At 36.7% G+C, this 24,473-nt stretch overlaps 1 protein-coding gene and 1 pseudogene across 1 annotated transcript; one reads left to right on the plus strand and one right to left on the minus strand.

Annotated features, from left to right (window-relative positions):
• Positions 1-1,332: 1,332 nt before the first annotated feature.
• On the minus strand, positions 1,333-5,712 carry LOC137718446 (uncharacterized). The gene is made up of 12 exons (XM_068458000.1): positions 5,364-5,712; positions 5,021-5,240; positions 4,702-4,902; positions 4,525-4,595; positions 3,984-4,146; positions 3,159-3,752; positions 2,579-2,959; positions 2,418-2,493; positions 2,259-2,322; positions 2,028-2,163; positions 1,803-1,916; positions 1,333-1,709 (listed from the first exon to the last, which is right to left on the minus strand). The coding sequence occupies exons 1-12, from the start codon at positions 5,639-5,641 to the stop codon at positions 1,644-1,646; spliced, it is 2,364 nt and encodes a 787-aa protein (XP_068314101.1). The 5' UTR covers positions 5,642-5,712; the 3' UTR covers positions 1,333-1,643.
• Positions 5,713-7,315: 1,603 nt separating this feature from the next.
• LOC137718453 (rop guanine nucleotide exchange factor 1-like) lies at positions 7,316-10,593 on the plus strand (annotated as a pseudogene).
• The last annotated feature ends 13,880 nt before the right edge of the window (positions 10,594-24,473 follow it).

Here is a 24,473-nt window from a genome sequence, read left to right on the forward strand (position 1 = left end):
TTATCGAAAGGAGGATCATCCGTATATGTTATTTTTGACAGAACAATGAAAAAATTTACTAAAAAAAAGGGTTTGATCAGGCGACACCCGAATTTGAATTGAGAGAAAAGGATTTGCAGTCCCCCGCCTGGCCTTACCGCTTGGCCATGCCGCTAAAATGAAACAAAATATATGAAAAAAAATTCCTTTTGCCTTGTATTTTGAGAATCCCCTTTTTTTAATTCCTTGTTTAAAAGAAATCTGTCTTTTTTTGTTTCGGTTCGAATCCACCCCTTCGATTGATTGTATAATTTATTAAAACACACAATATCTAAAAATTTACCTTACCCTTTTTCAATTGATTCTATTAAAAACAAAATTTGAATTTTTCAGTCACAAACGCAAAACAAACTGGAACCGTTAACTATTATTTAATGAAGGATTCTATAATTTGAATAAAAAATTGGTATCTCATAAACTCATATTACTGGACCACGTTTCGTATGGGAAACTTTATAATTTGCAGCCCGGCATAGTTCATCAAAAGAAAAAAAATTGAAGAATTAAAAAATTAGTTAAAAAATATATTCATATTACCTCCCGCCAGAGTTCATTAGATCATCTCCAACCTTTAGCCTAAAACTTAAAGTTTTTAGCTCATAAAATTTAGGTTTTAACCAAAAAATAGCTTTTCAGCTACAAACCTTTTAGCCTAAAATTTTAACCCAGATTATCAAAGAATGAATTTAGGTTTTTTTTTATTTTTTAAAATAACTTTAAAAAAAAAATTATGTAGACTATCCTAAATTAATTTTATGAACATTTTAACCTAAAAATATTTAAATTCCGATAAATATTGAAAAATCACTAGATCGATACATGAAACTCGTGAAACACTATGAAATAATATGAAAATCATGATAGAGATATATAAACACAAAATACATGAAACACATGAGACACATAGAACACATATGAAGCACATACAAAACATATGATAGAGATGTATAACACACGAAACACATACTAGATTATTAAAGTATGAATTTAGGCTAATTATTTTAGCCGTTGGACTTAAATTTGGGTCGTTAGATCTTTTTTTTAACCGTTAGATTTGATTATATTCGATCTTAGCCATTGGATTCTATAAATATAAAACAAACAAAAAAAAAATTGAATGTAGGTCGTTGGATCAACCAACGGCCAGTAAATCTCAACCGTTGGAATCTGACGTAAGTGGCCGACATGCCCACGTGGGTGAGGCCATGCGGTCTATCCCTTTGGTGCGTCGCTCTCGTGCGCGCGTTGCAACCCTTCATCTGGCGTTCAAGCGTTGAGTTTCACTCTCGCTAGTGGGGCGCACACCATTTTCTGGGCTAAAATTTGGCTTTTTTTTTCAAGTTTTAGGTTCTAACTTTAAATTAGAACTAGGGTTGGAATGGATTGGGGGAATAGAAGGGAAATTATAGGTTTTAGGCCATGGGTTGGAGTTGGTCTTAGAAGAAGATTTCTAAATTAAAGGAAAAACAAAAGCAAAAATTTATAAAAAGCCTAAGATAAAACAGGAACCCCAAAAATTAAGGTTACAGTAGAATATAAGATCATCTTCGCTATTAAATAAATATCTGGCTCACTTTTGATCTCCTCGTATGTATCGATATAATCTACTCTATCCATGATGCGCCCAACATCTTAGCCATGAAACTGTACCGGTCAGCTGCTTCATCAATCTGTTCGTACAAAAGCCAGTTATATAAATACAATGATTATGATACGATAAAAAACCTAGCAATGAAAACATAAAACTTACATCCGATACTTACCATTTTCTGGGTTGGACGTCCAGCTCCATGCCCTGCCTTGCACTCAATGCGACCAATAATCGGATTTGTCTGTGGGCTCTTCTCCAAACTTGTGCTCAGAACATATTGCAGGGTCTGAGAACAAAGATAACAGCAGTGATGATGAGATATCATATCAAGGCCACAAGGTTTACATTTGCATTGAATAATGACTCGTGAATTCTATCAATCACAAAAGAGACTAACCGCCAGAAACTTCAACGAGTGTAATGGTACAACTCGGTCGTCATGATCCGCGGTCAATAGCATGGTAGATGGGTATTGGTGAGGTTGGGTTGCATGTTGTTCCCATGGTCTCCTGACATTGTGTAAAGGCGAGTGCCTGAAAGTACAGGGTATATATGGTAGGGAGAGATAAGGACATGCTTATACTCATAAGAAAACCGAAGAAATCTGAGCTTGTCCCGGAAACCTTACTTAATTAACCAATGGAACTCTTCCTCCTTGTCAGAGCAGCCAAAATCCGAAGTCCAGGAATGACCTGAAAGAATCTCCTAAATCAAACATATATGACAAAACTACCATAAAAGAAAGGAAGAAGAAAACACTTAGTGGATTAAAAGGAAGCAAACTCACCTATGGTAAACTTGTGGAACCGTAGCATATCCATAACACCAACATGAGCCAATGCACAACCAAAAAGATCGGGTCTCTGCAAGAAAGCAAATTTTTTATTTTTCATTTTCTTTAATCGCTCGCTACAGTTTACGTGGCAAACAAAACTAAAGATGTCACACCTGATTTATGCAAGCTCCAACCAGCAGCCCGCCATTACTTCCACCTTCAATACACAACTTGCTGGGTTGGGTATAACCGGCAGATACAAGGTATTCAGCTGCAGAAATGAAGTCATCGAAGCAATTTTGCTTTTTAGAAAGGGAGCCTGCTTTATGCCATTCCTCACCGTACTCTCCACCCCCACGGATATTGGCTATGCAGTACACAACACCTAAATGCCTTGTAAGTACACTGCGACTAACACTGAATGAAGGCGTAATACTAATGTTAAATCCACCATATCCGTTTAGCAAGCACGGATGTGATCCATTCAAAGGAATGTTCTTTCTGGCCATTACAAACATTGGTATCTTAGTGCCATCTTTACTGGGAATGAATACCTGGAGAACGGAAAATTTAATCAAGTAAACATCATTCGAAGGTTCAAAGACTAAAGAATTGAAGATATATTAGAACTGCTCTAATCACCAAGTAGAATGAAATACAGAAAAATGTTATAACAAACTGAAGATAGATTAAAAAGAGTCGGATTAAGTTAGCAACACTAAAATTAATGTCAGTGCAACGAGCTTTTAATACCTGATCAACATGGAACTCCGAGCGTTCGAACCCAGGAACTGTAATTTCGCGAAATACCTTCAAGTCCGGGATTTCATTGTCTAGATTACACTGATATATTATACCAGGGGTAAGGAAACTTGTAAACCCAAAAAAGACCGTACTGTCTTCACGTCTTGCGGAAAACCTATGAACCGATCCAACGTCAATCGGTAATTGATGCAGCAAGTTACCTGATTTCAGATCCCTTATCTGTACAATATACTTCACGTCACTCAAGTAACTAACAATCATTTGGGTACCATTTACAGCAGACGCTGATTCAAGCACATCCTTTTCGGATTCTGGGAGAACGTCAGTCCACACAGTTGGCTCCTTCAGATCAACTCGGGCCACCTTATATTTTGGAGCATCTTTATTTGTCACAAGAGTAAACACAGTGTCATCATTTGCAATGACACGATACTGCGCATCAAATTTATCAATAACCTTGATAACTGGCAGTAAATCATTTTTCCCCCTTAGACCTTCAAGCCCATTAAGAAGTGCAGACATGTCACAGTAATAAAGTTTGTTGACCGGGTCGCAACCCTCCTCAACATACAAAAGAATATACTGCAGATTACAAAAAATAAAAGTTAGTTCTATACAAAAGTTTGACAAAAATCTGATCTAACAATTAGACAAAAGTCACAAAACACAGGCAATGCCTTCGACAGACAAAAGCCAGTATTTGTGACTGATAATGCAAGTTCGATACATGTTGAGCCGTTCCACATGATACTACTGCTTCGACAATAAGAAAGTGAGAGCCGTAAAAGCCAGGAAGATAATAAATCTACTTACTTTCCCATCGTCTGTAACATTAGCTTCAAACAAGGATTTAGGATTTTCAGAATCCTTCCAGCATAATATGTCTTCTGATTGATCTGTGCCCACAAAATGATAGTGTAACTCGTGATAAAGATTCACGTTGGTCTCTGTCCCAGCATCAACATCTTTTCCTTCTCTGCAGAACAAATCAGCAGGCAAATTATTTAATTTCACTATATTGCATAGCTTTTACAGTCGACGAATATCAAATTAAATCTAAGATATCTATCCACTGCCCTAATAGTAATCTCTGAAAATTCCAATTCTTGTCTCTGTAACATCAAACTGCATTCCTACACTCGCGGCCCAAACTTAAGGACAGCAGAGCCTTGCAGTAGCCATTTAACCATCTATAGATCTTCCTGAATGAAGTAAAGCAACAATGTACACCAATTCTGTCCTCACATTTAGTCATTAACTGAAGTTTCAAACTAATAACCATTCTGATTATATAACCGCATCAAATCCACGTTACACTTCAAGTTAAAGAATAAATATACATATTGATACTTACTTAGGAGCTGGATAGCGGCTGTAGAAAAACCCTTTATGATCATGTGTCCAGCAAATACCCGAAAACTTGACCTGGAAACCAACATTGAGAAAAAATGGTAACCTCAGAATAAGAAATGGTTTCACTGATAACACTTGTTTCTAAGTACATTGAAGCATACATAAACTCGGCACTTACCCAAGATATAGTTTCAGGTTCAACCGTCTTATCCTCAATCCGCATCACCTTAATCGTTGCCCAATCACTGCCACTTTTACTAAGGGCATAGGCCAAGTACTTGGCGTCCTCGCTTACTGAAGAAGCGTTCAAAGATACAGTCCCATCTTCGCTAAGCGTATTGGGATCAAGCAACACCTCTGCTTTTCCATCCAAACTATCCTAAAACCACAAATAAACCCCCTAAAAACACATACAAAGAAAGAAAAAAACAGACGAATATATCGAATGAATGAATGTATATGCTCTTGAGGATCAAATTCTGAAGCAAAGGGCATACCTGCACGTATAGGACACTTTGGGGTTGAAGCCCAGTGTTGTGGAAGTAGAAGTACTTATTCCCTCGCTTACGAGGTGCATCATAACGCGGGTGATCGAAAAGCTTGGTGATCTTCTCGCCAAGCTTCCCTCTCGTATCGCATTCCTTCAGAACCGACTGCGTCAGTTCTACTTGTTTCTGTACGAACTCTTTCGTCTCTTCGGAGTCGGGATCTTCAAGCCTAGAGGATAAAAAATAAAAATAAAAACCAAAAAGTCAATATCAACTCCTTTGAAAAAAATAAAAAATAAAAAATCGGCGACTAGAATATTCAACATTAAAACAGTGGAATTGCTTGTCTTACCATCTGTAAGGATCGGCGACCTTGACGCCGTGGTAGTCGTCGACGACGGACTCGTCTCGGCGGGCGGTAGGGTAGTGCAAGGGGACGTCCATGGCACCGAGGGAGCCCATTGCGTTTGTGTTTCTAGGTTGTAGGAGAGCGGAGGAGGAGGAGAGAGAGCGAACTGGGATTGATTTGAGACTGAGATTGGCTGAAGGCAGTGGTGTTCTTATAGACGACGACGTGCATATGAAAAGGGAAGATGCTAAAACATTGTTTGCGGACAAAGGCAGTGGCATGTCGAGCGTATGACAACATTGTTTGCGTCCAACGCTTGCGTTGGAGCGCGATCTTTCAATATTTGTGCTGAAGTGTCTTCATTATGTGTTGGTTTATGTCGCCATAATTTTGACCAGTTTCCCTTTAAAGCCAAACCACACAACCTCGCAAGCTACGTATTCGAATTCCAATGTCTTTGGATAAAACGCATCTCCAATTCCAAACTAAAATATAATGGACCAAAAATATGTTGTTATGGACCAAGTATAGTACACAATACTCTAAACAAAATATCATCCAAAGTGATATTCGGTGATTATGATTGGTTTTGGCTACAATACTTATATGTATTTAATACAATCATCATCTCGACATTCAAATAGTAATTGTATTACATATAATATTCATATAAAATATAATTAATCATTAAATAATAATTCATATTAAATATGGGAATTGTTATTGGCACTCCAAATTTCTCATTCTATACTCCAAACTTTTTATATTTAGAAAGAAAAATACATTTGTGAGGAGTGTAGAATGAGATTTTTGGAGTGTCAATAACACTTCCCTTAAATATATGTAAATGTTGTAATCAATCCTCAATTCATAATCGTTTTTTATAAAACAATATTCGAACCTCCTCTTATAGATAGAGAGGAATGCCATAATTGAGCCGAAATTAAATAATTGGGCCAGGTATTGGGTGGCTTAAAGCCCAGAATCTTTGCCTTAGTATTAGTTAGTCGGATTTCTACCAAGAAAGGAATCGGGGGCCCAGCACTTGTCAGGGATAAGATGGCCCATGGAATCATATTGTCACACAAGGATTCCATGAAGAAAATCTTAATTAACAAATGTTGATGAGCCAAGGAAATCTTCGTTAAGTTATAAAATGGCAGGTTGCACAAGTACCAAATTATTCGTAGATTATTAGTTAACCTCAATCACAATAGTGAAAAGCAAGTTTTCCTTAAACAATATATGAAGCACATCCACATTCATCTTAGAATTTCGGAAAAAAATTTAAGTGTGTCAGGAAAAAAGTTCAGTATGTCAAGTATCATAATATAAGTAGTTGAATATTTTATTTTCAAATATCCAACCACTTATACTATATCAAACCGTTTTTATGACACATTAAAACATCTCTCCAAAATTCTCTATTTTATTTTATTTTTTAGTGATTCGAGAGACACAACCAAATCAAACCATTATTAGCAACCTGCAAATCACCTAAAATAATTCAATCGGTACGCCAAAACAAATGCAATTTACGACCCTGACCTAAACCAACTGCCAACTTATACATCTCTAAATAATTTACCACAAAAAAATAAAAAATAAAGGATATTATGTATATGTTAGCTTCAAATATATAAATAAAATGAAACTTTAACGAAAAACTTTTGATACTGTTCATTTTAACGAAAAATCGAATTTTTACACTAAAAAGTTAATCATGATACTATTCACTTTACCTTTTTTTTTTTTTTTTTCCGTTAAGATTCAAAATTTTTAAACCATTTCATTAGTTTTCTTTAAATAAAAATCAACAAACCATAAAAAATAAAAAAATTAAATAGAAAGCGGCCCAGCACTGCCTCCTAGGTGGGACCGCAAACATCATTACAGAAAAGTTATAACGGTAGACGTATAAATTTAGCGCTAGTCTTTTGATCTTTCCACTTTCCTGTCCTCAGCAAAGAGAGAGTAAGAGACAGTGTGATTTTGTTTGTTGGGGGTTTGAGTTTCCTTGATCGATGGGGAGCATCGGCGTCTCGTCCGAGGATGATGAGTTGGAGCAGTTGAGCGAGCGCTTCGACAGTTACAGCTTGAGTGCCGACGTCAGTGAATCCGAAAGCTCCAGTGGCTTTTCCTGTCGACTGTACGGTCGCCTAGCTCCTGCTGCTTCCACTTCCCTCACTTCTTCGCCTCCATCTGGACCCGACTTCGCTGACATTTCTTATTCTCAGCAGCCGCCCATGCCGTTTGTTTTGCCGGCGGTAGGTGGACGACGTGTCGACCTTCCGCCGACCATGACGGAGAAACCCCATACCAAGTTGTCCGGTTAGTGTGTTTTACCTTAGAAATGTTTGCAATTTTACTTTGGAATGTTTGTAGTGCAAAGATTTGGAAAATTCGGGTCATTATTAGTTCATGTGGATAGTACAAAGAATTGAGCTTTCTAAATTCAGGCAAGTAATTAGTGTAGGATTTGAAGTGTTAGATAGATATGTAATGCAAGCAAATGGGGGGAACCAGTTGCAATTGCAGTGTAAAATCGAGCTATTTAAATCCACGCAAGTACTTGGTGTAGCATTTTAAGGCTTAGAACTTGTATGTCGGTCTCTTTTTTTCGCTCTGGGCGAAAAAAAAAAGAATGAAGCTTTGCTGGAGTGCAACGGCAAATTAGACATTTGTATACTACCATTTATAATTGTGCTTTCTGCAGAAGTTGAATTGATGAAGGAGCGGTTTGCAAAGCTTCTGCTCGGAGAAGATATGTCCGGCGGAGGCAAGGGAGTCTGTACTGCGCTTGCTATTTCCAATGCAATCACAAATCTTTCTGGTTTGTACAAACTCTGGTCTTCTTGGTTTGAATCCTTGTTTCCTTACAACTTCCCCCAAAACCCTTCTTACAGTTTTTAGCATTAAAAGACACATTGCTATATGTTCCGTCCAGTTGTCCAATTAGTTTTATGTCTTTTTCATTCGGTTTTATTGGCAGCCACCGTATTTGGGGAGTTGTGGAAGTTGGAGCCTCTGGCTCCCCAGAAGAAGGCAATGTGGTGCCGAGAGATGGATTGGCTTTTGTCTGTAAGTGATTCTATTGTTGAGCTCATACCATCAGTACAAGATTTCCCTGGTGGTGGGACCTTTGAGGTTATGGTCACTCGGCCGCGCTCTGATCTGTATGTAAACCTCCCGGCACTCAAGAAACTGGATGCAATGCTGCTTAGCATTCTTGACGGATTCCACGACTCTGAGTTTTACTATGTTGACCGAGGAATAATTGTTCCTGATTCTGATGATGGTGCCTTGTCTTCCTCTTCCGGCAGACCATCAACTAGGCAAGAAGAGAAGTGGTGGCTCCCATTCCCTAAGGTCCCCTCAAATGGTCTGTCGGAAAATGTGAGAAAGACCTTGCAACAGTGTCGGGATTGCACAAATCAGATCCTTAAGGCTGCAATGGCCATCAATAGTAGTGTGCTAGCTGAAATGGAAACCCCAGATGCTTACTTGGAGAGTTTGCCCAAGGTAAGGAGAAATCTGTACTTTCATATCTATTTCTATGCATGATCAATCGTGTATGCGAATTAGATGCGCACACAGAATATGCAGAGATCAACACATTATTTTCTTGTTGCTTTTTTGAAAACCATATGGACTATAGTTGTTTTGAGGCTCAGTTAGTCTGATTTTCGACCATCATTGTACTTTTCCAGATTGTCAAGATATTATTCATGTTGAGTGCTGTCGTTTTTGAAGTTCATATTCATATGTATTCGTGTTAGCTATCCAGTTAGGGGGCTAGGCATGATATGGCTAAGTTATGCTTGATGTTCATTTATCTGATTTATTACCATTATGTATATTGACATCATTTTACTGATGTCAGAGTGGGAAAGCTTGTTTAGGCGAAATCATTTACCGTTTTATAGCTGCTGATCGGTTTTCCCCAGAAGGTCTTCTTGATTACTTGGACCTCTCATCAGAATACACCACTCTAGAAATAGCAAACAGGATTGAGGCTGCCGCACACATTTGGAAGCAGAAGCATGTGAAACCCCATCTAACTCGTGTAAATTCTGCAAAGTCATCCTGGGTTGGAAAGGTCAAAGGCTTTGTCAGTGAAATAGAAAAGAGTAAGCTTCTCGCATATAGGACGGATACCCTCTTACAGAATCTGAAGATACGGTTCCCTGGCCTCCCACAGACTGCTCTGGACATGAACAAGATTCAGTACAACAGGGTACGCCCCCAAAAAACTATGTCATCTTTGCTCGAACATAAGGAAATGATAGTTGGTCAAGCCCCTTGCCTGCTGTTTCTAACATTTTCTTTTCTGTCCCAAAGTATGATAAAAAATATTGAAACTGGAAGGTTACCAATTCAATGTTATATGCATAAGGAGTCTGAGTTTGAAAAGGCATGTTATTGTCTTGTATTGTTGTTCTTTAGTCCAAAAATTATGCTGTGAATTTATTCTAGTTCCGTTCATTCTAATTGAGAAAACTTAATTTCCCGTGTGCTGCAGGATGTGGGGCAATCAATCCTTGAGAGCTACTCTAGGGTGATGGAAAGCATAGCCTTCAACATAATGGCAAGGATAGATGATCTACTATACGTAGATGATGCCACCAAACAGCGGGCAGCTGCAGAGTCTATGTCTGGATGACCAGGGAAGGATTGGTGGCACATTGCCAAAACAGAAGCGGATATCACCCAGTCCTTTCTCAATTCACCGTACCTCTTCAATTACATTGTCAGCATTGGATCCTGCTGTGAATCAGATAGGTAGAAGCCCCGGTGGAAGGACACATAATAAACAAACAAGGAAGAGTAATTTCAGCAACACGTTGGATGACAAGTTAGAAAAATTAATCTTCTGATGATGTTGAGATAAATACGCTGACCAGCTTCTCTGTCCTATGTAGCTAATTAAGGTTAGTATTTGATATGCTGTGATATGCTGTGTTTTTTAACTCTATGATCCTATAATATTGCCAGAGAATCCAAAGTGTTTACCAGAGAATCCCATGCTACTAACTAATGCAATCACGATGACGGAGAAATGCCATGTCCAAAGGAAGAAACCACCCGCCAAAGAGGCTGCCAAGGAACCTGTTCTTTTAGGCGCAATTATGTGTTTAGGCGGTCCAAATCATGTAATATGAAAGCCCAAACAAGTCCATTTACGTTTTTTAAGTACTTGAGCTAATGAATGAAGAACGATGCTGAGTACTCACCAGTCAATACTCCAATTAAACTCTCCTTTTACATGCATCAATAAAATAAAAGCACTTGTCACTTTCGTAATTGGGTAGTGCTATCAACGGTCAAGATTAATACAAAGTTGAAAAATTATCAAAAAGGCAAAAAATAGAATTTCTTTATTATTCGACAAAGTTTGTTCTTAAATATATTTGTGAATAGTATCGTTCTTGTTCTTGTCCTTAATGAATAGAGTTACACAAAAATAAGTACCATTCAAAGTAAATAGTAAGAGTAAGTTAAGCCATCTCCAACCGAAGAGGGCCAAAGGGTTCCCTTTAGCCTTGTAACGTTGCAAGAAATTATATTTTAATAAACAGTAAACCATATTTTATACCATCTCCAACTGATGGGCCAAAGGGTCATAGGCCAAACATAGTCTTTTGACAAAAAACTATCTTCAACCGAGGAAGCCAAAGAATCATAGGCCAAACATAATTTATTATTTTAATTAAAGTAATATGGTTAATTAAATTAAACTAACATATTTAAATAAAGTTTTTGAACATATTTTGAGTGTCACTTTTCGTCAAATGAATAAGCCTCCAGATTTCTTATTTTTATATAATTTTTTGGATAGGCTTTCGAGTGATACGTGTCGCTAACGTGAGTAACTCTCGAGATTTCTTATCTTTGTGTAATCTCAATAATTTTTCGGATATGATTTCGAGTAACACATGTCGCTAAAGTGATAACTCTCCAGATTTTTTATCTTTATGTAATTTTAATAATTGTTCGGATATGATTTCGAATGCCACGTGTCGAGATGTAATTAGTTGTGCAAATTTTAGATAGGATTCTTATCTACGTGACACTTCTTATCTTCAGCTTTCAATGTTGTAGGAATGGTGTAGGTATTTATAGGAAAAAAAATTAAAATTTTGTTTTTAAATTCGTCCAAAAAATAATTAAAATTCCAACGGTAACTTGACGGTAGCATGACGTAGCTAGCCGTTACTAGTTGGCGTCATGTTGACGCCAGACAATGGACTGAGCTAGAGGATTGGCAAAATGTCAAGCTTGACATTCTGGAGTTGAAGGGATGGCAAAATGGCAAGCTTGACATTCTGGCGTTGGAGGGTTGGCTGGAAATGGCCAACCCGCTAGCCTGATTTGAGGGTTTGGGCCCAGTAGGGCACACAAACCTTTTGGCCTAACCCTTAATTGGAGACGATTTTCGTGTTGTTCCAAGTTATTTTTAACCTTATAGTCCTTTAACTGGCTCGGTTGGAGATAGCCTTACCTGCCTTGGCCTCCTTCAAAGGGTGAAAACTGCTCTTAAAGATGAGAGAGAGGGAGAAGGGGAGAAGAGTTCACATGGCATGCAGTAAAGCTGGAAAGAGATTCACCAACATAAGCATCGTCGTAGCCCCATCATTCTTTGGGTTGAAAACTAACACACAGATATTATTCACCAACATCAGCATCAACATAAGCATCGTCGTAGCCCCATCATTCTTTGGGTTGAAAACTAAAACACAGATATTTCCTCCACACCACATCTTCCCTAACCCTAACCAGTAAACCTACAACCAAACTACCACCCCCACAAGCACCTTTTTAGTCTTTTAAAATAGCTTACTCTATGATATGAGTGATCTTGATTCCTTGTCCTTGATACGTGTAAAAACAAAAGCAAACAAACCAGTCTCTCGTCGTCTCTCTTTTGCAAGTTTTTCAAAATTTAATTAATTAGCAGGAGGGCCCTAAGGTGACATGCCTAATGGCTAATACGCGAGGAGACGCGAGACCATATGAAAGAAGAGAGAAAGAGCGGATCCACTTGAAAAGAAAAGAAAGGAAAAGAAAAGAATAGAAAAGAACAGAAACATCCATAGCTCACAGCCTCACACACAATCATGAAAAAAGGTGCATTATTCCAGTTCCACATGCATCGAGCTCATTTCATTCTTTTGCTTTTTAAAATTGAACGACTAGTCAACCACATTTCAAAACAGTGCTGCATTTACTAGATCATTTGCCCTCTCATAAAACTAAATATTAACTTCTGTTTTCTGCGGCTGAAATCATGAACAAATGTCTGTTGAGCAATTTCCTTTTGCTACATATGTTGCTATTGCAAATCGAAAAATTCGTCCCCACCAGGCACCAGCCCGTAATTCCAGTGCCACCATCGATCCTAATATAAATACACTTTTTCATAAAGGGAACAAAAGAATAGAAGCATGGAACACAGAGAGAAAGAGTACAGGAAAGAAACAAAGCGCATGAACTTTTTTCAAGGCTTATAGTAGTAGGCATTAAACTAAAAGGCCGGAAAAGTTTACTCCAATCTGTTTATTCTCTGGAGTCTTGACATAAAAAGAATCGGTGGATTTCTCACGTCCGACGGATATAGTACACAGTGCATAAAGTTTTGCATGCTTTGCCCTTTAAAATTAAGCCATATTATTAGTGTAACATTGTATCAATATATGATGCAACTCTCTATGACACCAGATAGAGAGAGATGTTGTACGAGGGAAAGAGATCCTCTCTGGATCTATACATACGGATCTCAATGATCAAATGATTCAGACCTTAAAATTTGATTTAATGGCTAAAAGCAAAAAAATTAGTGAAAACTTTTAAAAACTACAATAATTTTTTACCTTAAGATCAAATTTTAAAGCCCATATCATTTAATCCCTCGGCTCCAAATGCATAGATGTGGAGAGTATCTCTTCCCTTGTATGAGAAAGAGATAAGGATATCTATGCATCAAAGTTTAATGCCAATTTCTGTACCAACATTTTAAAATATTATATTAAAAATATGAGGTGACAAAGAATTCATAGAGAGTTATTTTTCAAAGAATTTCCTTAACATTTCTCATATGAAAATTAAGTTTAGTTAATTTAAACACTTGACGCCCTTGAATTATTTGATTATCTCTGCTCTTCATCTTCTATCTAGGCTTCTAGCAAATTTAAACTAGGGGTGGATCCCAAATCGAAATGGAATCCCGATTTCAAACCAAATATTTTCGGGACGGGAATTTGAAGATCAATCCCAAACCAAAATTTCGGTCTTCTCATTTTTCGGGATTTCCGAAATGTTTTCAGTATTCCGATCGGGATTGGATTTTGAGTTCTAGGCTTTTGGGTTTTTGGTTTGAAATTTGAGATTTTTTGGACATGAGCTAAAATTTAGGTTTTTGGCCTAAAGTTTTGTTCCACAATTTTATATCAATTGAAATTTAGAGTTTTTTACCTCATATTAATTTGAAAATTTCATACCAATTCAATCATAGCAAGTCAAATTGATGTTCCAAAGTTTCAAACTACTTAATTTCATACTTTCATTTCTAATATACTCTACTATCAAACTACTTAAATTCAACATTTAACATACATACAACCAAAATAAATATATATTTTTTCGATTCGGTTCGGGATTCTCGAACCATTGAATATGTAATCTCGATTTTCATACCGAAAGGTTTTGAATCGGTTCGGTATGGATCCCGAAAATTTTGGTATCATCAGTTTGGAAATTTTTTGGTATGAGATCGGAAATTTTTTTGTTTAGTTTGAGATTTTCGGGAAAAATTTATAGCCCTAGTTTAAACTATAAATTAACCCTAGATTATTAGAGCTAGAATTGCAAAATTTACTGTGAACTGATAAAGGAATTTAATTTGCCTCAACCATAAAATCTAGCCAAGCTATTAACTAAACACTTTTCACTCCAGGACAAGTACACCCGCACAGTACTATGTACTCAATAAGTAGAAAATTTTCTTTATCATCAGAACACCAGTCGGTACATTACATGTTATGATATAAGTAAAAATAAGTTTTTTTTTAAATGTTTCTCTACTTGCATTATAACATATGACATACCGATTTATGTTTCGAATACATAAAAAAATCTATCCTCAATTAGTATGACTGGCAGTTCAATTAATTAATATTACTAACTACAAAGTTAATAATTAATATTCCTAACTACTTCAACATCTTTTGGCATTTGGTTACATCTACCAGTTATAACGACCCTTCAGTCCTCGTACGTGCGCAAGGGAAGATCGAGAAGAGAAGAAGAAGGTGAAGGTGCATTGGAAACCTAGCTAGGGTTTTGAGAAAAACTAATGTTGAGGTATCGATCGTTCGCTCTCTTCCCCAGATGATCAGTTAATTAATTATCTAAATTAGTATTAGTTTGTCTAAAGTTTAAACTTTAAAATTAAATCACTGACAATATATTCTACAAAATGGAAAAACAAGCGTGAAGTATGATTAAGTAATTTCATTGCCCCAATGATTCAATCATGGCTACTTCTGACAGAAACTCAGCCAGACAACTGGTATGGACGCAGAGAGAAAGAGAAAGACTAATGGGACGTTGACAGGTCACATGAGTACAATACATGTCAAATTCAAATTCAATTTTCAGTCGATGAACATTTATTCTACGCGGGAGTGGGATCCTAATTTCTTCGCTTCTGTTCCGTATTTTTACGTCTGTATGGTACCTTCCCTCGTTCCTTTGAAAACTTTGAAACTGTGAAAATATTTATTGGGCATGGACCGTATAGTTGGGGAGTAGAGAAGTTTGGTTGGTCTATAGTAAATGCATGCGAGTTGCTAATTGCTAGAGAGATTTAACTTGTGGAAGTGTGCTCTGATAAATAAATAAAATAAATAACTACGTATTCAGCTAGCTGGGGAGTGATGAAGTGAGGAGAAGATGATGGCCTGGGAAGTGATTTTGATGACAGCGTATGGGTTGGGTTGTGGGTGTCATGCGTAGGACGTATCAATCGACAAAGAGGAAGTTTTATCGTCTGAAATTAACCTCTCAGAGACTACTAGAGACTACAAAATTAAAAAGCAAGCACTGTACATGATGCATAGCATACACAGTGGAATTATGAAAAGGAAGCACTAAAACTATTTACTGTGTGGTGTAATAATTGGAGAGGATTGACCTAAAATTTACCTTTTCGTTCCATTGTCAAATGTAAAGTATATATACGTGTGTCACATATAGGTCAAAATGACTATATTTTTGTAGGAGGGAAATGATCATGGGGTACCTAGGATTCCAAACTTAGTGGTTTAGTAGGACCCTTCATCAATAAAACGAGGTTGTCCATTAAGCTTGTCGAGCTTGTCAATTAATTAAGCTTTAGTTCGAAATGCTTAGAGCTTTTTGCTGGTCAAATCCCAATGACAAATACAAATCCTGTGAAGCTTTTTATAGCATCACTCACCAATAGAATGATGCAAAATTTAGCGAAATTAAGCTTGCTCTTTAGCTAGGGAGAGTAATGTAAATAGAACGGATATGTGTTGTCATAATCGTAGCGTTTCGCATCAATTATACATCATCATGTGGATAAAAATTTACATATATGGTATGACAGGAGAGAATTCAGAAGGTTAGTTCACCACGGGCACAATTAAGTAATGGCGGATGGAGGACTCTACCTCGTTGCATTTAAACAATAAAGGGCCCAATGGCAAAATAATTTCTTCAGTTTTTACGATGAAACATTTCGTCAAACACTTGGCCAACCCATACCAATGTGCTCTTAGCTTACATTCCCGCACTTTATTGCTCTTTTAATTATTTCTTTAGGTCAATATTGAATAAACTGAAAAGTTAAATTATACATGTATAGGGCGGGGATCTCAAATTTATAAGAGGACTGGAGGAGGGAGGGTCGACGTTGTTTAACCTTTTTTGAATCATTTGTTTCACAGAACATGATTGAAGAATAGATAATTTCGAGTAGTTTTATAAAACTAAGAGGGGCACGTGCACCCTGGTTTGTGATCACATTCGCCTTGTGCCATTGGAAAGGCACTACGGCGGATAGTGTACCCGTGCCCTTAAGTTCTTCAAACTAAGAGGTTGGGTTATGTACCATAGAACCTTGTTGCAAATCCTTCGGTTACAATATTCTACTTTGTTATATCTCGATACGGCACTCTAAAATGCAACAGCCCCTATCACGAGTGTCCGTGATCACACGGGAAATCAATTCCCACATGGAAATTGTTTCATTATGTTAGAGCTAACTCATCTTTTAAAAATCTCAAACATTATTCATCTACTATAGCCAATATAGTTTCGAAGGCCTAGTCATTTGTTTAATATCCTTAAGCTGAAATTAGCGCATTTTTTGAAAATTCAACTTTAGGAAGCAAATTCGAACCTACTGAATCATGCTTGAGAAGTGTCAAAAATTGTATGCTATAATATAGTGATTATAAAAATAAAAAATAGTGTTATTCACACACTCATTTTTACTTTCCACATATCATTGTTAGTTATTGATCTTCTTTAGTTCATTCAATTCGACAGTTAAAAACTAAAAAGTATGTGTGAAAAATAAAAATAGGTGTGTTAACACTATCCTAAGAAAACCCTAAACCCTTCAAGATAAATGTGTGCCTTGCTACTTGCCAATTGTTTTCATTGTTTTTAACTTTTTATCGTTTGCTATTGCTCTTGCTGGATAGGTGATCATATGCCTTCAAATAAATGAAAAATCAAATATTAGTTAGTTTTGAAGCTTAGGGTCTAGTGATATTCTTCTTAACTTGCAAATGAAAAATATTATGTTCGATTCTTTTCAAAGAAAAATTTGAACTAAATTATAGCTAGGCCATTGTAAGACTTAACCACTCCCCTTACCTTTAGTGTGGATAATATCAGATGTATTCAAACATATTTTATTATACATTAATATAATACATAATAAAAAAATATTTAGCTAGTTCTATGCCACAATAAGCAAAGAAATTAGGGAAATAGACAGAAATGACATTTTTCTTAATCTTGGGACAGAAATAGAACAAATCGGTCATGCACAAGCCATGCACAAAACTGAAATTACTAAAATACCTATATATAAATACTAAGAACCCTTAGCTCATTGTACCATTTTTGTTATTTGGAAGAAAGGGATGTCGAGAGAGCCACAGAGCTCTGGGTTTTTAGGTTGAGCTCGGATTTCGAAGAGAGAAAAGTCCAAAGATAGATGAGAAGAGTGAGCTGGATTTTGGGTTGACCTCATACCTCTGATTTCGAACACAGGGATGCGAGAGAGAGGTGAGAAGAATGAGGTTAGGGTTTTTAGGTTTGAGCTTAGATCTGTGAGCTATGTGTGTTATTCTTCCATAACCAAACACAACAAATTGTTCCATCCATGAAGATAGGACGTTTGTACCATATTTTCTATTTTGGCCGGAAAGTTCTATTTTTTTCTTTCGGTGACTAAGGCTTCGGCATGCATAGTAAAGTAGGGTGTTTAATTCCAAGTTTCTACATCAATGATTTATAGAATAAATGGGTTGTTTGTAAGATGAATTAATACTTAAAAGTTAAATTAGGGTTTGTGTTTCATGTTGGGCTTATGGGTTGTGGAATAAACTTTACTTTTTGATGTGCTACAAAATTGTGATGGAACAATTTCTAGTTCAAGTGTCCAATTGCATAAATTTGTGAATTTTTTTTTTGTAATGTGCATGTGGTGTGCATGGCTACAACTTAATATAAGAAGTGGGAATGTTCACTAGTTATGCACATATGTTGTGCCTCGGAATTTAGTGAGTATAATGACAACCTAGTTGGCCTCGGTGAAAAACAAAATTAAGAAAAAACTTAGAGCACGTTAAGGGTCATGCATGTCTATGAAATAACGGCAACGAATATCTTGTTTTCCACATGCACGGTTAGGTGGTAGTTGATATACGTAACAAGACTTTTCAAATTGTCACTGTAACCTTATATACATAACAATTATATTTTAATTGTATCCACTATTGCAATACGTTGCCATTAAAGTTTCTTATTAATGCAAAAAGCAGCTCGTTGCTCAATCTCCAGTTCTGCGCATATCATGTGCATGTATTGTACATGTGGTGTGCATATAATGTATATGGTGCATATTTACATATTTGATACTTTTCACACTAACATAGTTTAGGACATGGTAGGTGTTGAAGATAACAAGGATACATAGTCCTTATGTCATTTATTATCATATAATAGTTAGCAATATTCGAAGAGAGTTGTGAACTCTGAGTTTTTGGGTTAAACTCAAATATGTGAGCATATCATGTGCATGTCATGCACATACAATGTATAATTTTCAAATCCTTGAAATATTTGAACCCAATCAAATTTGGTACCAAATTCAAATTAATGAATCTTCGATTCTTCATATAAAGTTGAATCCAATAAATTAAATCAAGTTGAGGATTACTTTGGTGCCGCGGAGCTTGAACGCCGCTCAATTGTAAGCCCTTGCTACCTCTATTACCATGTCGAAGGTCCCTAGATACACCCAGGAGACTCTGTGTTTTGGGTCCTGGATCTCCGCCGCATATTTGTCCCACGACCTTTGTTGGACTTCTCGGTAGTGCTTATTCTCCTATTCGTTTAAAATCACTTTCTGAACCGTAGCCAGCTTCACGATGGCCTGGTCCGAACTCACAAACTGGATAGGGTCAGGGTTGCAGGTTTCGGATCTGTTTACTTTAGAATTTGAGGCTTTTGCTCGAATTCAAAGTACTCGACGCTGACTAGAGGTTTCGAATCAAACTCGAACGAATTTTGCAAGCTCAAATTTGTGGATTTGGGAGTTGCGAGGTCCATTATTTAGGTGGAGAGAGAGCTATTAGATGAAGAAGATGGGTGAGTTAGGGTTCTTTGAGATGGAATTAGGCGAGAGAGATTTTCTCTCTCCCTCTTCTTTGCGTTTCTCTCTACAAAATGAGAAATGATGGTTGGAATTTTTGAGTAATCCATTTATATGGAAGGGCAATTTGATAATTTTAAGTTTTAAAGAAAATCTTATTTCTATCCTATTGTTGTATATGTCGTGTGTGCATATTTGAAAATGTCTATTTTAGACCCAAGATTAAGAAAATGGATCATTTTTGTCTATTTCCCAAGAAATTATATCATATAAACGTTGTAGAATCCCATTTTTCCATCTCTATTCTCTCGTAAAGAAAAAGAAAAGTGTAATGTTATTTCTATTAGAGATATGATACAAATGATGATACAAATTATAATGCTATCATCTATCTAATAGAGATGTGACTCGCATGTTTTGTGTGTCCGTTATCTCTATTAGAAAGATGATACAAATAATGGTACAAATGTATAATAAAAGTAGTATTTTTAGAAAAGAAAAAAAAAGAATATATATATATATGCATTTTGTCAAGTGAATGGCCTAAGACGGCCCTTTTCAAGGGAAAGGGATCGGATCCTTTTCTTGGAGATCTTAAAGATCTCGCAATAATGCTTGTTTATTGTAAATCGTAAAATTAGAAATTATCTAAATTTTAAAATTTAAATATAAATATTACCTGATAAAATTAAACATATAATTTACGATAAATGAACATAATTGTAAGATGCTTAGAATCTTTAGCAAAAGGATGCGACGAGGAACCTTTTTCCCTTTCCAAGAACCGTGAAAAATGTAAGGGAAGATTTCCGAAAAACACAATCCTTTTCTGTTTAGTGATTTTTCTTAAAGACTAGAGAGAGAAGGAGAGAGAGGTGACGTATCCAAGTATCTTATTGAATTTGTTGTGTTGGGCGTCAGAAACGAGGGGGGATGGTATGGGATGGGATTGAGGGGTGAAAAGGGGATTTAATTGGGGGTGAGTGAGGATAGGGAGGAAGGCAGGAAAAAGAGTGAAGGGAGGGTTTCATCAGAACCGAGGGAGGGGAAAAAGAGGGGAAGAAGAAGAATAAGTATGATGACGATGATAGGGTTTGTTCGTTTGGCCAAACATCCATCCTTGTAAACGTAAAATATGCCTCCTGTAGCCTCTCTCTCTACGAGTAGGATTGCAACCATCCGTCCAATCTCATCACATATCTTCTCTGCTGTCTTTTCTTTTCATTTTCTTTTTTTAACCTAGCCCCCCCACCACCAACCCCCCTTTTCTCTCTCTCTCTTCTCTCTGTGAAAGAGTACTAAAACCTAGCTCTCAATTAATTAATTACACCCACAACCTTCCATCCTATTTATTGTGAGTACTAAACAAAATAAATAGAACCCATCTGTCCCCTCCTAACCCTAATTCCTCATCCACTCCATATATACATCTACGTTATCGCTGGCCATATCTTTCTGTGTTAGAAGAATCGTCTGCGTGGGTCTCGTTGCTAGTTCTGCAAACTTGGATGATCACGTGGGTTTTGCAAAGAGTTTCTTACAGAGTTCTTTGGCATTCTGTCCACCTCCCCCTCTCTCTGTGGGTCTGTGGCTCAATGGATGGAGGTGGGCATACTGCCAACAGAGCTCTGTTGGCTTCTCTTTGTAAAACCCCCGTGACGACATAGATGTATCTTTAAGCAGTACTCGATCTTCCTCGTGACAATAGGGTAAGAATTCTTCGTCTGCAAGGGCCTCAGTTTCTGATACTGCCGCTCATCCTGATCATTCCCCAGTTTATTAGATTTTTCTGTTTTTTTACAGATCAGATGCTTTTTTTGGTCCCATAATTTATTGGTCTGTTAATTTGCTGGGTCCAACAATTATATTGCCAGTTGAGCACCTCTTAAACAGTGCAATCATCACCAGTGAACTCTTGCAATTTGTTTCTGTTTGATCAATTTCATCACCTCATTTTGGCTAATTTTCTTTTTAATAATTGATTAGTACCGCGACTGCTGATGATTGGGAAGTAGCTAGCTAATGGAATCCTAGTTTCCATATGGTTTTTGCTTACTTATGTAGATATATATATATATATATATACCCAATTTCTGAAATCTTTAATTTCTTACCTCATAACTAAGGGGTTCAATTTTGCTCTCCAAATATTTGGTAGTACTTGTAAAAAAAATAATTGTTTGCATGAACTGTTCAATTATTCCGATCTATCTATAGTTAGGGTTTTCTGAGTATTTTCAGTTTATTTTTGGGTTTATTTTATTATTATTTTTTTTTTGGAAAACATTTTTGGGGTTTTTTACAAGGGAGCGCGACAGAGAGGCCCAAACAAGAACCAACTTAATTAACCCAGCTAGGGTTAGCAACACCTAAGAGATCATATCGTAGGAGCTGCAAGCAACGAGGTGGAGGAGGAGGAGCCATATACACCTTATATATAAACCCAGATTTGCAGGAAGTAGCGAATGAAGCAGGAAGCTCTCTAAACACAGGTAGCATTTGACGAGGGAGGTCAAGTACTCGAAACACAGTTAGTATTTGATGATGGACAAGAAATATTATAACGCTGTCAGACCAAAAATGATGGCTAAGGCTTCCTCAAGTTTACCGATGGATCTAACTTTTGACATTAATGTTGTTATCTTATCTTCAGTGACTCCTGTTTTCTTTTCTTTGTTTCTTTTTTTCTGAATGTGTAATGATGCTGATTATATGTGAGATTAAAAAATACAAGGGGGGTAATATATCTCAGTGATTATGGCATGGCATGCATGCATGCCTGCCACCATTGTGTTTAGTGTCAGTAATTTGTGTTTTAATTATGGTTTTGTGGTGGACCAACGTCTTTTAATATCATGACTGATGAGGCCATGGCAGCCCTACCACTCACTTAAGTCAAGAGAAGTAAGAAGAATACGAAAACCTTTCTATATAGTCCAAGTCTCTGCTATCTTCCACTCTTCTCACCCAAGGCCTGTACCTATTTTCCATACTACCTAAACAGCAACGTAGGATTATGATTGAACCACTGACGATGCCAATAAATAACGCAGATCAGAAACATCACCGAACACCCCTCTTTAGATGGGACAAGGATTTTTCCCCTTGTCATTATCTCTCTTTCATCTTGCTTAAACGGTTAAGATTTTATTTTGTTTATTGATCTTTGTAGAGAGGGAAGAAGAATTTTTGTTTTTTGATCTTTGTAGAGAGGGAAGAAAAAAAAAAACCGTGAGAGGAGGGGAGGGGAGGGGAGGGGAGGGGAGGGAAAAAGAGTGGGGCGACAACTGTGAGAATAGGGGAGGGAGGGGAGAGAGAATAACACATTTCTATAACGGGGATATAAACGAGGGGGATGGACTACTTTCAACTAGTCAGAAGCAAAAACGGCAAAGGAAGAGAATTGATGAACGCGAGCCTCCCTACATACCTAATTTATTTTGAATAAACGCCATGCAAAATTGAGTAATGAGTGTTTTGTGGAGTGGAGCGGGATCGCTTTCTGCTGTGTGGTGGGCCGGTGGCCACAATCGTTTATTGGCTCTATATATGCCCCTCATCGCCTTACCTGCGTACCACACTCACATGCGGGTTTACATCACGAGCTCAGTCAATATTCCTTCATTTTATTCAAAGAGTAATCTTTCTTCCGTTGACCTTAACTCCAGGGTAACTGTTGCCTGGGGTATTTTCTACCTCTACATACGTAGAAGAAAATGTGAAAAGAAAAAGGAAAATTACCATGTTTTGGCAGCAGAGAATAAGAATGTGAACACTTTCACTCACCCTGCAAGGCTGCAAGTGATGAAAAGAAATCTGCAGATTCACTTCACACACACACACATATATTATTCGTTTTCATGATTGATGAAAGCACGTTTAATCCCTGCATCTGTTCAAGGAAAGCATTGGAACGAGAACAACCACCATCACCAACCATTGCCACAGTTTACAATAAAGTTTTGAAAAAGAAGAAAGGTTTTTAATTAATAAATTAAAACTCCTCATGAACCTGTATAAGTACTGCCCACAGACACAAATGTGTTGAAATCTAAGCTTTTTTTTTTTTTAGACAGGATGATCTCCCACATCTGTCAACCTATTAATCCTCAACTTGTTTAATTCAAACTTAAAACTTTGAATGCACGAATATTCTAACTTAGCCACTCGATGAGTTACAAATGCCCTTATAAATACTTAATTTAATAGGAGTTTTAACGAAAAGTTCGCGGTACTGTTTACTTTAACGAAAAATCATATTTTTATACTAAAAAGTCAATCTTGATACTATTCACTTTACCCTTTATTTTATCCTTATCGTTAAAACTTAAAATTTTCAAACCATTTTCATTCGTTTTCCTTAATTTAAATGTTCAAAATGTGTCATTCAATACAAACAAATGAGTATTTAACCCAAACAAAGTGATATATATATACATGTATGTACATATATCACTTTAGCTCATTGTTCAAGAATCATTCAATAATTGTATGCATGATTGTCTGCATACGTAAACATCGTTATATAAAACTAAAAAGAAAATACAGATAATCAAGTTGGTAACAAAGTAAATTTAGCCTAATTTTAGCATGTTAGAAATCTGATACCAATATTACAATTTGCCTCTTGTTTTTGGTCGTCGTAAATTATAATTGTGATATCAGTATCTTGCATATTAACGCATACTGTTATTTATTATTATATTTGGTGGCAAAGAATTGTCTGATTGCATTACACATTCGTGTCCATATGGGCGGGGGGAAATCATATATCCTCTTACGGGACCAAAGCTTTCTCTTCTTTTTACTACAGACTTCGATGATTGTTTTTATGGCTCGTGCTATTCAGGGGTGATAATACAAGTCACCTGGAACACACACAAACACCTTTTTCTTGTCTTTATGATAAAAGACATTGGTCAACTGGACATATTTTCTGTTTCTTTCGGTCCACTCACCATCTCTAACCTTTATTTTTCTCGTCCACATTCCTACTGTTTTACTCTTCTTATCATTGTCGTTTGTTGCGCAGGATTATATACAATTGCTATTTGAATATCAATCAAATAGTTTGACGTGGGAAGACTTGTATAAAATTGAGACGTCAAGATAGCTAGTGTAGTTTAAAACTAATTATGCGACTACATGAAAAAATCAAAATACATAACGAAGTGCAATTGGTTTTTGACACTATTATC

This window comes from Pyrus communis, chromosome 15 (genome assembly GCF_963583255.1).
Source record: "Pyrus communis chromosome 15, drPyrComm1.1, whole genome shotgun sequence".
In the NCBI taxonomy this organism is placed as follows: Eukaryota; Viridiplantae; Streptophyta; class Magnoliopsida; order Rosales; family Rosaceae; genus Pyrus; species Pyrus communis.

Bases quoted from the DNA above. Each gene is read 5' to 3' on its own strand.
- LOC137718446 (XM_068458000.1), bottom strand. From the start codon at position 5,641: ATGCCACTGCCTTTGTCCGCAAACAATGTTTTAGCATCTTCCCTTTTC. The intron at 3,753-3,983 runs GTAAGTAGATTT...TGTAATCTGCAG, and splicing joins ATGTTACAGACGATGGGAAA to TATATTCTTTTGTATGTTGA. The intron at 2,323-2,417 runs GTGAGTTTGCTT...AGATTCTTTCAG, and splicing joins GTTCCACAAGTTTACCATAG to GTCATTCCTGGACTTCGGAT.